Here is a 16261-nt window from a genome sequence, read left to right as displayed (position 1 = left end):
AACTTCTCTCATTGCCAGTGGGTTCGATAAGTTCGATCCGGTAATAATAACGTAGGTTAAAGAAGAGAGAAAGAGATCAAAAACAAAAACTGGTAGTGGAATAGGAAAAAAAACATGGTTTATATCGACTCACCTCGTCGCCAGATCCCGGTGTACGAAGTTGAGATTCTCTAGGTAACGCATCCCCGAAGCTATTTGGGCTGCCATGTAGATGAGACAGTTGAAACTGCGTGAAAAGAGGTGGAAAAAATAAATTAAACAATAACAATTATTTATTATTATTAATTTATTCGATATACGTTTATTTCAGTTTTTCAAATATCCCGATTCGACGCGAAGTTCTAACGTGTTTCCAATTAATTATTTCGCCGTTTGATACTCGCCTAGCTGTGGCTAAATACACCTGTGTCAGTTTATAACGAATACCGTACGCGGGAGTATCAATAGTTTTCAATATTTCAAAGGGTATGATATTGGAACAGAGATATAGGGGAGAAAAAAGGTCGAGGAATTTTTATTTAATCAACTGAGTACTGGTATAGGTATATCATATGTATAATATTTGTTTCATCGCAGTCCAGCCGTTAGTTTCCGGTATACCGGTTATCATTATATGCGTATGCATCGTGCGAATTCTCTCCAATTAGTGAACCAAAACGAAAAATGGAATATAAAAAACCGTAAGAGAGAGGGGGGGGGGGGGGGGGGGGGTGAAGGGAGAAGGAAAAAATACGTATTCCTGCATCGAACTTTACACGAGTTTTCACTCTGCTCTGTACGCACATAACACACACACATATATATGTATATATGTATGTGTATATAGGTATGCACGGATGTACATACCTATAATGTATGATAAATACTTGCCGTTGAAAGGGAAAAGTAAATACGGACAAATTTAATTGAAATGGCAGAAACGGGAGTGTAAAACAAGAAGTGAAAACAAAAAAAAAAAATAAATAATACCAGCGTTAGAATTTGAAATGACTTGATTTTCACTGAACCGAAAACTCAAACTGAATCATCGGATATGCTCGTTCGTATGTACAAATTTCCATACAGGATTTATTACGGAATATACATGGAATAAGACTGTAACTCTTCGTAAATTCAGAGGGGGGACGGCCGGGGGGGGGAGGGTAACGAGGAAGATCTGATTTTTGCAGGTAAAATCTACTCGAGGGTTCAGAGATGAAGAGAGAGAGAGAGAGAGAGAGAGAGAGAGAGAGAGAGAGAGAGAGAGAGAGAGAGAGAGAGAGAGAGAGAGAGAGAGAGAGAGAGAGAGAGAGAGAGAGAGAGAGAGAGAGAGAGAGAGAGAGAGAGAGAGAGAGAGAGAGAGAGAGAGAGAGAGAGAGAGAGAGCGATACTAGGGAGAAAGAAAAAAAGAGAAAACGAGCAGAGGTAGGCAGGGTAATAAAATTGGTTGGAAAATCCATTTTGAGGGAAACTTTTTCTTCAATACATGACTGTACGTGTACGTAAACGCGTGTATGCATACGTGCGCACACATATTTTCATATTCTATATATGTATAATATATGAACTGTGCGCGTACAACGTTTCGAGTGGATAACGCTGTTTGCCGGGAGTTCACACAGAGGGGGAAGGAATAAAAGTCTTTTGTTCGCGCGTTTCCTTTCTTTACGTTTTCTCTTTTCTCATTTTTTTTTTTTTTTTACCTTCTTATTATTATTTTTTTATTTATTTATTATATTCACCTCTCTCAGGTATTCAATCGTATTGATTTTTTTTTTTTTTAATTTCATCCCTTGCACGCGTATTTCTTATTACCCAGATCTTCAGATTCCCGTCTTTGTTCACATTCGTACGTCATATAAGTTTTTTTTTTTTTTAATTTTTTTGTTGTATTTTATTCATCGGCCTCATTCCCGTATGGTTATATTTCACCGGTTTAATACCGCATCGAAACTTTTACACCGTGTAGACATAAATCAGTTGGGTTTCCCTCGATGTCCGTTTAATGGGAAAGTTTCACGGTCAGATATGATATTCGGTAGAGGTTCGTTCATTGACCGGAGGATTTTTGAAGGTAGAAAATTGGACGACGAGCCTATCATTCGTAGAAAAATCTTTATTTTACTTACCTGAGCGTCTTCACTCCCATCGGCATCGAATGAGCGTCTTCGGCCGTGATGTGGGTCTTCAAAAATTGGCAAAGATCACCGTGATCCAGGTATTCCATAACCACGCAGAAAGGCTCCTCTCTGCAACAGGCACCGAGGACTCTGGCGATGTTTCGATCCTCGAGGGCTGCGAGGATCCTCACGTCACGCTGAAAGTCGAGCCTGCGAAAAGTCAACGCTGTGCATTGAGTAAAATTTCATTGCTTGCTGCATTCGGAGAATGGAGTTTTCGAATTTATCAAATGTGGTGAAAATATTCCTTTTACCGTTCGTAAAAGTGTTGTTTCATCCAAGAAAACAACGAAAATAGTCACCAGAACAACAGTTTGTGTTGCCGATTGAAACCAAATTTATTCGACTTGACGAAACATTTTTTCGCCGCATTTGATAGCCAGTAATAATTGCTAAATTCGATTAATTTGCTTTTGTAAAAAATAAAAATAAAAAACGTTAGAATATTGGATGACAGATCAGGAGAGTTTTCATTATTTTAACCCCTTCGTCAATTTCGATAGTTTTTTTGATTTCACATCAGCCATTTTGGATTTAGAAATTATCAAATTCTGACTTCGGATTCTTGATTAGCGATTCCAAAAATCCCCCGATCAACAAAATTCAGGTCAAAACATTGAGTTGAAAAATGTGTGACTGAAAGGGTTAAATGTTCTGTAATTACAGTAAAAGCTCTTTTCGAATTGTCGATTGTATCTCAACTTGTGTTGTATGTAAATTTTTTCTCAAGCATTTATATGAGATGCTACGCTGTTTCATTCCTGTGTTCGCTGACTTTTCTTTCTTCTCTTTTCCCAACTTTTGATACCATGGGATGCGGTAGCGATTCAGCGTTCTAGGTACTCATCGTTAACAAAGTTTCGAGCTCACGAAAATCAGATCAGTTATAATACCTCGTCAGTTTGCAAGACGGTTCTTATAATAACACCGACTCACTTAAGGGGTGGTCGAGTACTTAGGCCCAGGACTTGTCGGAGCTTATTGCGAGTGTCGCTACGACGATACCAGATGTGTATAAGGATACTTTCGCCGTATTGCCGAAAGGGGCGAGGGGGGGTAGGGTGAATAAGGGTGAGGGGCAGAAGCCGGGCAAGCTGGAAGTAATGGCTGTCTCGCGTGATAACTTAATAACTGTGTTGTCGGGAAAAGTACACGGTATCGATTCACCCTGTACACCAGCTAGACGAACCGCCGTCCTTCCTAGGTAAGGCATATATGGATTCTATTTGAGTTAGAGACGTACACTGGCAGCGATAACCGCACTTAGGCTACTACGCTTCTATATTGTATGCGTGATGTGCCTATAAATTGGATGTCGTTACGCATAAATTGTCGCAAAGATGATTATGGGACATGATTGTGTTTCGGGGCACATGTGCTTTAACCTTTGCAATGTATTTATTACGATACAAGAAGAAACAGAACTTCGTACAGTTCGCGTAGCGTCTATCTTAGCTTTACCGATCCAGTGTTGCCAACCTATCACACGAATATTTCTTTAAATGGCGCTACAATAATTCTTTATATTTATCATTCTCAGGAGTGATGTTTGACGGCATTAAAACTCATTAAATACAGGACATACGTAATATATTTCGTGTTTTCGTTTTAAAACGTGGTAAATTTTCCTAGAAATATGTTATGATGATTACCGAACCAGGTAACAAAGACAGATTTATATCCTACAATATGAATTATAAGTATAAAGATACTAGGAACTTTTACCCGTACAATTGCAGACGCTATCTAATTGGTGCATATTTTCTCAGTAACCTCAAAATTGGTTAATTCTTAGTCTATTTCTTCGATTTTACAGACCATTTTTAGAGATTTAAATATCAGTCTTGAGATTTCGTCGGAGACCTTCAGATGTTCTTCATATTCGAGCCTAAACGACAATATTTATGCATATAAGAACACAATTTTTCTTTTTTCATTGAACAGACTCTTAATTTCTACAGATCTAAAGAAATTTCTTTAGGGTTGGCAGCGCTGCACTGATGGCGTCAGTAACGACAACATGACTCCAAAAAAAAAAGAAGACCATAGAACAAAAACTGTCTAGAGGATCAACTCAATCTATGTCTTAAGTCTACCTTTATAGTTAGCCACTCTCTCATTGGCTTATTATATTTCCAAAAGAGACAAAACGAACATCATAACCGACAAATAATACCTACAAGCCTGTTAATTTTCAATCTTCTGCCTCCGCAGTTTTGATTATGCATGAATGCTCGTAACGAAGGACACTTTGTATTCGGTCGCTTGGATCTTATCTTGTCTCAATATCCCTGTATACTTATCCATAAACGCGTAATTCGATGACATTTGAGTCTTAGTCTTTTTTCTCTCGCTATAAACGTCGAGTACCTACGGGGTATGATAAACCGTTAAACTTTGTCATTACGATCCCTTCCCCGTTTCACCCTCCGCGCAAGTTTTGTTCGACCCGCATGTGGGCCGAAAAGGGCTTTCACCCTCGTTTTACATTGCAAATTTTGACCCGCACCATACCGGACATCGAGTAGGCACTATATTGAATGGAAAAACGCGCGAACTTGCCGCTGCCGAATAATTGTTCACTTATTTTTACCGCTTGGTTTGGTACATAACACGTATTAACAACCGCGTTGTTGAAAATTCATTTCAAACCGTCAATTGATCTTGCATACGATGAATTGAACAAACCAGCAGGACTCTGACACTAAAGAACTTTCCTGCATTTTGAACATTTTCGGTTTTTTAACACTCTGAACACTGCAGATTGCGAAGTTTGGTTGTTTTACAAATTACACCTCAAATAAAATCCACCACCGTTTTAAAGTTCCGAGTGGTAGGCATGATCGTAGGATTCCGATTCCTGCCATACGTACCTTGAAGATGGAAAACTCTTTGTGATTTCGGTGAGAATCCTTCGAGCTGTGCTCTTTTCGCAAAGGAATATAAGGAGCACGATCTCGGAACAGAGGGTGCTCTGTTATTTTTAATATAGTAGGTACGAAGCGAGTTCAGTGATGGTGGAGGATCGAGGGTTGGCCTGCGGGACGTGATACCGACTATGACACATAAAACACCCTTATCTCCCGTGTCAGCAATGCCGAGGCGAGGCGAGGCGAAGCGTTGCGTTCGTTTGCGTATAAACCTGCACGCAGGGTAGCAAACGCGTGTCTACATCCCCCAGGTTCTATAATCTCGCCAAAAGCAAACAGCTCACGTCAGAGACCCGCGAGGTGTTGCGGACACAACGGAAGCAGCTGATGTAGGCGCACGGAGTCCCGACTTTCCGATAAGCGATTGAAAAAAAAAGAGTAGCATGGGGCGGGGTTGGAGTTCCGAATTTGGAAACATCCGGAAGCGTCTGATTCCGATTTATTTTCTGGCGAAACTTGAAGTGAAAAAATCAAACTTTGAGGAAACGACAAAGTTGCGAATGGTCGGAAACCCGACGGTTCACAGTTCCGAAACGCAAGATTACGAAAATTCAAGTTACGATAGAGCAAAGTTCCGGAAAGTAAGAAAAACTCGAAAAATAAAGTTTCGATAGAGTGAAATTCCGAAAATTAAAATATACACACTCAGCGTAGTTTACTCGATGAGTGGGTGTGAAAAATCAGAAAAACCGAAAATCAGAATGACCAGGAAAAACAAAGGAAGATCAAAGTGGTGAAATTTCACCGAGCCAGAAATTCACGGACCTGAAAATCTTCGATCATTCGGAATTTTGATGTTTCAGATTTTTAAATCTTCTTATTTTCGCACCTTCGGAACTTTGACTTGTCTGAGTTACGCTCTTCTGGTATTTTACCTTTTTGGAACTTTGAGCCTCGAGTTTCAGATCGTTCGAAACTTTGAAGTTTCGTCAAAATTTGATTTCTTTACCGTAAGTTTCGCTACCGGAAAATTCGGAATTCGGCGTTTTTAGAACTTTTCAAATTCGGAATTTCAACCCCGCCCCAGCACGAGAACTAAACCAACTATTTTCGAGCGACGTAATTAATCGCGAAAAATCATTCTCCTAAATTCCACGTCTTTTGCGGATTATAAAGATGCTGGACGTGTTTAAAAAGTAGAAAGATCACATACGTCGCAGAGAATAGTTGGTACAAGGTATTCGATCCCGCGTCATCGCGACCGTATTATTATAGAGATTCCAGCTCCGCAGTTCAGTGAAGTTTCTCCCTATCTCCCGGTCATTGTATGCAAATGTATTCATTCCTTTTCAAAGAAACGACAAACTCGCCTTTTTCTGATGTCTAGCCCGATACTGGAGAAGAGGCATAAGGCAGCTCTGGGCCGGCGAATAATCGTCCGAGAATCGGATTCACGCAGACGAGCAGTGTCCACGTTCAATGGACGTACGGCTGAACTTTCAGGACTGCGAAACCTGCGCTAACTCATACCATGAAAAATCCCCGTCCCGATGTAACACACACGTGTGTGTGTGTTTACCTACGTAGAGACGAAAACGTGTGTCCTTTGTAAACCAGCCGCTGATATGTGCTTCGCTACCGCGTCGCGACGCTTTGTATCCTTTATGTACATCGAAATATGAAATTTAATGTTATATACACGGGTATATAATGCATGTACGTATGTACATAGATATTCTTTGTATAACACACGTATGTGTACATACGCACATTGTACATACGTAACCCACTATTCGACGAGTCTGTCATTGCGGAATTGTTGTATGCTCGGTAGCATTGTATAAATATACAATAATGTTACTCCCTCTGTGTATCGTATAATGTATAATCTACAGCCTAATTTAAGGGGGTGCCCTGGTCGATTTCGACGTTGACGTATATATATACATATATATATATATATATATTCAAGTATCGAATTCCACGTGTCTGAAACGCGGAAAAGGGCTAAACACACCCGTTTTATACACAATTCCGAACAAAAATACTCCAATTCATTTTCATTTGACGCGGAAATAAAGAAACGGCACGGATTCTACGAAATGGCAATAGTAGATTCGTAGAATTCATACCGTTTCTTTTATTTCTGCGTAAAATAAAAATCTATTGGAATGTTTTTGTTCAGAATTGCGTATAGAATGGAACTGTTAAGACCTTTTTTTTTTGCGTTCGAGATACGTGAGCGTCGATATCTGGATATATACATACGTTAACGTCGAAATCGACCAGGACACCCCCTTAATGTCCTTTCGTGAGGTTTCGTCGCGGCGTTCTCAAAGCGCTTCGAAACTGATCCTTGCATCTTATATGTATATTCTAGTACTGTACATAGGTATAAATATCTACGTGTATACGTATATTGAGTTTTACATAAATGGACACGTGAGGGGCATCGCGGAGATCAAATGGCTCCTGGTATTTTTTTTTTTATTCACAAAGTCCAAAAAAAAAAAAAAAAACATTTGATTAAAAAAAAATATCCAGAAGCCCAGGGACGCGACGTTCTCTGACGGATCGTTCAAAGGGTTGCGCTGGACCGTTGAATAAATTTCATTCAACAACGCGAGAAGAAAGAGAAGAATGACAATGAAAAAAAAGCATAAAAAACAAATAAAAAAAAAAAAAACGAACGACCGAGTACGAGACGAAAGTAAAGGTAATCCTGTGAGACGTGTATTGGAAAAGAGAAAAAAAAAAACCGTTCCGCAGAACGCTCGGGTGAGTAAAAAGCATTGTTTCTTGATATTGCGAAAAACACAAAACAGTAATCGAAAAAAAAAACAGAAAAATGAAAGAAAAATTGAACGAATAAATAAATGACGATTCGGCTTTTGGTGAAAAAGAGGAAAAAGATAAACCCTACAAAGGTAAGGTAAAGCAGAGCAAAGGTCGAGAGTGCAAGGGGAATCGAAGGGTCCTTTAGGGTTGGGAAGGATAGACAGGCGTCTGGAGTGTATGTATATCATATCTTGCGATACAGTGGGCGGCGGTAGTGAAATAATGCAAATATCAATCTGCATACTTACTTCTCTTTTTCGTTGGCATCCGGAAGGAGGAACTTTACTGCCACGAGTCTTTTACCGAGGGTTGCCGTCGTCCCGTATTCCGGTATGCCCTCGGCCTCGGCGACGTACACCTTTATAAGCATAAATTTTTCTCTTTCATAAACTGAAACTGAATATATACCTCAATATATACATGTAAAGAGAAGCTTGGCGGGAAGGCGAAGAGGGCACAAGATGCAGGCCTGCGCCCCTCCGGAGGATTTAACAAAAGGCCAATTCCGACCGGGGGAATCGGCTTGCATTTTACGCTACAAATTTGTCCTTTCTTTCTTTCTTTATTTCGTTTTGTTTGAATTTTCTTCTTTTCTTTTCTTCTCCCTCTTCTCTAGGCATATACCTACTACCCTGGTTCAAATAATAATAGAAAACGAACAAAGTCGACCACTGCAACATTTTCACCCCATCTCTCCGATTCCCGATGATCTCCTCCTCCAATTCACACGCGTCATAAGCGCTGGATGCTCAGAGCTCCGCAGTGAAACCGATTAAGCACCTCGGATGAAATTTTCTATCCTTTGTTAGTGGGATCAGAGCTGGAGTATAGGCGGAGATTCAGGGGTCCCGAAGAAAGGGAAACAATTAACCTCATTAACCCGTTCAAAACCTGCTATTAAAGATCCATCGCGGAAGGCGGGTGTTTATTATACAGCGATGATGAAGCAGTTATTTTCTTCATTGTAGTTGAACATCGACTCGTCGACGATATCCTTATGTAAGAGAAGCCAGCAGCATTGGTTCCAGAACCAACCCGATGCAGCAATAGCAGTGGCCACGTTCTTACATATACACTATATATCCTTTCCAAGAGCTGCATCACTCGGTCAGACGTCTGCTTCTCCTGATCATTGTGTTTGGTCTATTTCGTAACCGGTTCACGGGGTGAATATATGGTATGGTATGGTATGGTATGGTAAAACGGTACGAGAGTACGCGTGGGCGCGTTCACAGACAGCCGTTGATTCGTTTGAAAACTTTTTCAACCAAGTCTGCGTGGGTATGTAGGTGTTACTCGAAATTCATCGAATTTAGCGACTAAACCAGAGAAAGAGAGAGAGGGAGAGAGAGAGAAGTGATGGAAAGGGTTGCGTCTACCGCACATAGTTACCGTTCCAAAAGCGCCCTCGGCCAGCTTTGAGAGCATGCGTAGTCGATGGCGTGGGAAGAGGGGCACGCTTGTCTGCTCCAGGCGTCGCTTCAGGGCCGAGAGAACCTCCTGTTGCGTCGGCGACTGAAAATGTTAATCACATTTCTAATAATGCACGATCGGCCATCACGCCATGCCTGCCTCCTAACGTCGTTACAATCGACCCACTCCCACTATGCACGATTCAGAGTTAACTGCACGCAACGTGTCCGCATCATTATCATACATTCCAGCCCCTATCGGACCCATCGGAGTATCACGCTGCCCGTACCAAAAACCACTTTGAGCATTTGCTCGGCGATCAGCATAACGAGCTGTACTGGTCAACACGTTACTCCGCAGTGAAACGTCTGCTTGGAGTATGACGAAAGCTTGGATTGAGCATTAGTCTCGTAAGACGCTATAGCGGTTTCCAACGTTGCAGGTATGAGCTGTTCCGGAAATTGATCGACACTTCCATCGGCGGCAGTGTCGGAAGGACTACCGCAGAAATTGACGATACGATGGATTGGAATGGTCTTGGGTATCCCGTACACGCTATGTGGTTATATACCTCATATACCATAAGAATCGGGGATCTCGTGACGAATGTCGAGTGTCATTATCACCGGGTAGTATCAGCTCCCCACGGGCTGGGAATGATCGGTAGCTAACTATTGCACGGATCTGTTGAGACAACGTAAACAGATAGTTAAGAAACACGCACAGTGTCGAGTATTTGGGTTAAACAGTATCTATTTTCAGTCTGCAGGGATACATCGGAGCAAGTCCGGATGGTTCAATAGAGGCCTAAGGCCGAGGAAGCTTGAATCAAGAACGGGAAACCCGTACCAAAACCGAGACCCCTTGGAGGGTCGGTAGGTGCCTCACTCTATGACTCGGGGAACAATGGGCAACCCTCAGGTTCAAAGAGAAACGCGTTCGCGTTCAGGGGTCACGAATACGGTCGGTTGGTCGGTTGGTCTCCAATCCCAGGGCACAGACACCACGCACCGTGAGAATTGTACATACCTGTGCCTAGAAGCAACGCGGCATATAACGGAACGATAACGATAACGCGGCAGCTTGCAGGGCCTGCAGAAGCGAATCAAGTTCCGCTTCGTCTGTTTCGAGCACGGCGACGTCAATCAGATTCGGTATTGTAACGCGCAATCCGAAGACCCGAATGGCTCCATTTGGCATTATAAAGGGCCGGTATTGTCGGAGCGAAGGATGAGGGTGCTCACCCCCCAACGACGACCTTCTTTAGTTTATTTTATTCTCTTTCAACCAGAGGCAGGAATTCATCGGTGGTGATATACGCTTGTTCCTCTGCACAACGTGTAGCGTGTTTGTACACAGTGCGCCGTTTGCGGCCGGGATACAAACCGGCCAAGTGATTATACGCCGCTAACACTTCCCACCTCGCTATTTAACGACCCGAGTTTAAACGGTAACGGGCGTTCTTCGACCGCGAAATGACGATACATTCGCCCCGTCCCTTCTGCGTATGCAGAGTATAAGTTTTCAAGAATTATCACAACGCGTTATAACACCGACGAATCGATTCATTTTGGCAAATTGATGACGGAACGGTTGTGGGATAACGTTCATGCTTTACAACGAGCATGCACGAGGATCTTCAACTGGAATTGGTTTTAATAAAGATCCGGAGGCGAGTCGAGTAAGGGGACATTGATGATCGTGCAGAACTGGTTGGTAACTGATCGCAAATTGCATCCACCGACAGTCGCTGATTCGGTTCGTCGATTTTACACCTTTCGATTCCCGGGAAATGGTCTCCTAAGTCAGAGAATAATAGCCGATCAGAGAAACGGTGTGACCCAAATTAATGTTCTCCACATCGATGCTGGCTTGGCTGATTGTGAGATATCAAGTCTTGTGGTTTCAAAGTGCGTAACACTCATGAGGAAAATGCAAAAGGACATATTTGTGAAAATTCGCATTTGATGCAGTAACAGATGGACTTGCGTTCACATTGTGACAATCATTCCAATCCTCGAACGACATTCTTACTAAACAACTACCCTTCCGTACACTACAAGACTGGTTCTCACACCGCGAGGACAAATCCTTCCATCACCGTACCATACGTGAACTTTCGGTCTACCCTTTTCCTCCATGGTGTGCAAAAGAGGGAAGAGTCTGACCTTCTTATCCTCGGGTTTGCTTCCGCGGGAAGATTCCTTCGAGAAGAGGCTTTCCTGGTCGCTCGCTCCGCTCGACAAGATCCTCGGAACTCCATCGGGGTTCAGGAGTGGTACTGTGCCAAGTTCGGGAACCGCGTAGTCGTAGGACGTGTCGACGCCGCCGTTGGCGTAAACTGCGACAAAGATAGAGGAAGGGGAAGGTTGAGGGTGGGCGACTATTGATCCATTGGGGGTTGGATCTTACATGCGACACTTGTCGAAGCCGCGTTCGGCGACAGTCCGCCACCTACCTGACTGATTGATGCTACCGCCTCCTCCCTTGTTGTTAAGCATCATGTCCTTCATCTCCATCACCACCGTGCTGTAGCTGTAGTAAGGCGCGTATTTCAACGCCCTGTACGGCTCCTGGTAATCGTCCAGCTTCACGATGTCCAGCAGTCGGTTTCCCAGGTCCCGTGGAAGGGTTGGCAGCGATCCTCCTGCGTACCTGCGACCCACGTAACTGTAGTCGTTGCCGATTGGCAATCGAAAGTTCAACGAGCTTACGAATCAATTTGATAACCAATTGGACGCTAACTTTTTTCATGTACGAAGTGATCGGTGGTTCATAACCATCCATAAAGCTTCGTGAGACAAGTGTTTTTCAGTCTTTTACGATTGATGGAATTCGGTAAGTTTCTGGATATCGGTTTAAACGAAGATCAATAATTGATGTTTTTTTTTTAAAAAAGTTCTTTACCTTTCTTCATTCATCAAAATTCAAACAATTCCAAAACTTGACATCTGATTATCAAGAGTAAAATTATTCTATTTATTTATAAAAAGTTTAATGCATAGCAAGCGAATACAGGCTTTTTTTTTGTTGACGTGATTTGAATGAGGAATGTCTAGTAGTGATTTGACGGTTGAAATTTCATGTAAATGGAAAAAGTTTGGAGGTTCCGCGAAGCGCCTCTTTGAAGGGGAAACAAGAATCCTTAACTACAACGATGTTATTCTTTCAAAAAAAAAAAGCAGCTCAATTCACCTCTCGTCGTCCTCAAGAGTGTAAGCCATAAGGGCTGCGCCCTTTTCGACTGTGGCGCAGGTGGATCCAAGGTGAGAGGGTGCTTTGCCGGTCATGGGACTTGCGAAGCACTTTCTCTGCCTGTGCCGGGATACGATGAGGAAAATGGCGACTGCAAGAAGGAGGATAACGGCGGTGAGGACGCCGATGACGACGGCCATGTAGGTCGGGTCGTCGTGCTTCGCTGTAGAGACGGGCAGCTCGCCGTCGTTGGCGGCATCCTTCTCGACGAAGACGTCGCCCAGAGGTGGCGGTTCCGTCGACGGTGGTTCTTCGGGGGTGAAATTGCCGTGGGCAACGTCTGCGGGTGGCAATAACAGGAGTGTTAATTGCGGGAGGAGAGGACTATCAAGCCGGCGATAAGCACGCGCCGAAATTTTCTCCGGAAGTACGGCCGGTCGAAAAACCTCGTCTTATTGTTAGGTATTACACACACGGTCGTAATTCTCGATCTGGAAAACGGGCGGGTAACCGGTCCCGTTGGGAGCTTCGGACAACCTCGTCAGGACCTCGATTACCGGAGGGTTTCACGTTAGTTTCATCCAATTTTCGATCTCCGCACAAGGCGCTGTATCTACTTTGTGATACCATTGTTTTGTATTATTTGTGCAAAGTGTGCGCAGAGCGGTAATTGTAAAGAAGAAAATTGCGTTCGTGTGACGTTCCGAAAAGATTAGAAATTTTCGGATGTAATATCGTATACTATTCTCAACTTGGAAATGAAAACTGTTTACATTTTAGCGAGGATTTGTTCTTGCATGACATGATCGTTAACCCTTTGAAGCACACATTGTTCCTCGCAGTCAAATTCCTTGAAACTGGGTACGTAAGGGTTCTCAAGGTCACTGGTTTCAAAAATGGACTCAAATCTGAGAAATTTTCAAAATTCAAAATAGCGGGTCTGATATGAGCGAATAGGATCAATTTTTATATTTTCAGCCCGCCGTATTGGATCAGCCAGCTTGAATTTTGAAATTGTGACGTCGGATTCGTTCTTAGCGTCTCCAAAAACCGACGATCACCGATTTCCACTTTTCTACTCCGCGTAATCATCCCGCAATTACCTTTATTCTGTAGAAAAAGGCATTTTAACACTTTGTTTATTTGCAACGCTCACTATATTCGCGAAATAATCAAAGGGTTAAAGATTCCCAAGAAGAATTGAAATGCTTAAAATCCCGCGTTGGATTTGGGGTTCATTCGGTCGTTCGGAGGGAGGACGAAGTAAAGTTCAAAGGTCTACGTCGATAATCAGTGAAGTTTTCATCTATTTACCTCACGTTCTTTTTTCTCGTTTTTGCTAAACGTGTAACGAAGTATAACAGAAGTGAGAAATAAGCAGTAAAAAGTCGCTCAGAAGCCTGAAAGCTCGAGTGGTGTGTAAGTAAGTAAGTAAGTAAAATAAGCTCAGATACACCAAAACTCGGTTTATACTGCATAGGGTACGGCATCGAGAGTATACCTATAATATACGAGGGTAGGTATATAACAAGTTGAAACTCGACGTTACTCAAAGTTGCATACCCTTGGCGTCGGATAAATTAAGTTGCTAATTCAATATGTATGTATATAATATTCGTTGAAACGGGACCGGGGCCCGAAAAGCAGCTTCTAAAGCTCCGCGGCCGCCTTCGGCTCGGCCATATCTGCACTCCAGATATCGCCCACTAAGGATACGACGTGACATTAATATTGATGAGAACCCCCCTTTCCTCACCACAGGCTCAAGCATCGAGGCTCAATCCTGAAGGCTGAACCGACTGCAGCAGATTCGACCACCGAGCAAGGTGTTTCTTTTTTCTTCTTCGTTTTTTCTTTTTTCAAATTAAATTTTATTCCATGCGCAGCCTGCTTGGTATAAAGATTGTTTCAATAGGTGTATAAAATTCACCTCAACCATCTGCGATTTTAATTCCTTTACCCTTATCCCCCCCGCATTACTTTTTCCGCGTTTCATCAAGCTTTTTACCAGATTGAAAGCTCGCGCAGTGAACCCCACAGAGGAACAAGATGTGTGGAAGGGAGGGGATAGAAGAAGAGAATTCTGTGAAACATGTGGCCAGATGTCTAAATCATGTCGCATCAGTCTTTGGAAATGTAGCGAGATTCTCTCCCACTATTTGGACGCGTTGCTCGGTTCTCTTCTTGATAGGCGGGTTGGATGCTGCAGACCCGTTTCTACCGTGAACGAAGAAAGTGATGCACGTGAGGATGAGCTTGCGCGGCTAAGTTTTCAGCTTTACAACTATTCCAGGGAGGAACGGATAGATAGATAGATAGATAGATAGATAGATAGAGGTAGACGGAGGGAAAGGGAACGGAGAGCCGGAGAGAACGGTATTCGCCTATAAATTCCTGATGACGGGATTATCCATGAGAAACAAAGCTGTCGCACAGTGTTTGATATCTGCTTTTACGCGGCAGTCCCCCTTCACCCTTTTCATACCCTTCATACTGTATGAAATCTGATATTAAACATTCTTTCGACGATGTAGAGTAAACCGAAAGGGGTGGAGGGAGGGAGGGAGGGAGCCACGAGCCACGAGCCATAGGAATTCCATACAGGTGACACGGCCAGACTTTAGCCAGACTCTCTATCTACTCTCTCTCTCTCTCTCTCTCTCTCTCTCTCTCTCTCTCTGTTAAACCAGCCGTCGTTTTTGCCATTGCTGCACAAAAAAAGGGAAAAATTTTATTACACAGGAGTTATTCGTACGTACGGTGTACTGAGAATATTCTGCGATGAAGTAGGCATAGAGAAGGCAGGGGAATAAAATGAAACGAAACCGAGCGAGGAGCCCAGCAGTGATATCGTTCAATATTTCATCTAACGACGTTGTTATATATTTTGCTCTGAAATAACGTTAAAAAAATTCGTAATCTGTAGACATACAAGTCGAGAGTCACTGTTGGATTTCGAGTCATTCAAGGACGATGAAAGACTTTTATAGTATCGGATATAAAAAAAAAATAAATAGAGTTTCATAGTTTTTAGCGTTTGAAAATTGTAAAATTCACGTTCGCCGTCATTCGCGAGACGAACAATTTCTCGATATTAGATCAAACATTTTTCTTTTTCACTTCTCTTTCACCGTTCGTTATCTTTGAAAATACCAATTGTTCGTCATGAAGTGTAAGAACCTTTAAACTTTCTTCGATTCTTTTATTGAATCTTCGATCTAATCCTTGGAATTTCTTAATGATAGCTATACCTATATGTCACTTACGATTTTGAAATGACATTTTTTTTTTCAAGTTGACGTAAAAATCACGAAACGAGAGAGCGAGCGAGAGAGAAAGAGAGAGAGAGAGAGAGAGAGCTTCTGATATTCCGCCGCATATCGATTCTCCCCGTTTTTCATTCCTGGCTTCGTGCTGGAAGCTTCGGATATTATGAAAACATATTGCAGCGAATGTATATCCTACACTACCTTATACCTTCTAGTTTCCTGTTTCCCACCCTCTACCCTTCCTCTTCCTTCCTGAATTTCCGTAGACCAAAATAGCCGTGCCCGTATTCACGAATACATATTATATGTATATATATATGTATATGTATGTATATATATTTATTTATGCATATAATACGGCACATGGCCTACTTTAAGAGAAAATTCGCCTAAAGATGAATAGATATGTATTGAAAGCCGCGTGCAAGCTCTCGTTTCATCTCTCTCTCTTTCTTTTTTTCTTTTTCTCCCTCGAACAGCAAACGTAGAATCGAGGGATGATTAAGATCAGTTTATA

General features: G+C 42.4%; 1 protein-coding gene across 4 annotated transcripts in view; it reads right to left on the bottom strand.

Moving 5' to 3' along the window:
• Positions 1-16261, bottom strand: part of LOC124175107 (epithelial discoidin domain-containing receptor 1-like) — a 140204-nt gene that overhangs the window by 10945 nt on the left and 112998 nt on the right. For 3 of the 4 annotated variants that reach the window (XM_046555007.1, XM_046555005.1, XM_046555006.1), the window contains 7 exons: positions 12476-12815; positions 11739-11950; positions 11449-11621; positions 9260-9382; positions 8116-8225; positions 2109-2309; positions 134-226 (listed from right to left, as the gene is read on the bottom strand). In XM_046555007.1, coding sequence (XP_046410963.1) covers positions 134-226; positions 2109-2309; positions 8116-8225; positions 9260-9382; positions 11449-11621; positions 11739-11950; positions 12476-12815 — 1252 coding nt within the window. The remainder of the gene's footprint in view (positions 1-133; positions 227-2108; positions 2310-8115; positions 8226-9259; positions 9383-11448; positions 11622-11738; positions 11951-12475; positions 12816-16261) is intronic. The other variant, XM_046555008.1, reaches the window with a different exon arrangement.

Source organism: Neodiprion fabricii, chromosome 2, assembly GCF_021155785.1.
Source record: "Neodiprion fabricii isolate iyNeoFabr1 chromosome 2, iyNeoFabr1.1, whole genome shotgun sequence".
Lineage (NCBI taxonomy): Eukaryota > Metazoa > Arthropoda > Insecta > Hymenoptera > Diprionidae > Neodiprion > Neodiprion fabricii.
This window is presented reverse-complemented; position numbering and strand designations above follow the sequence as displayed.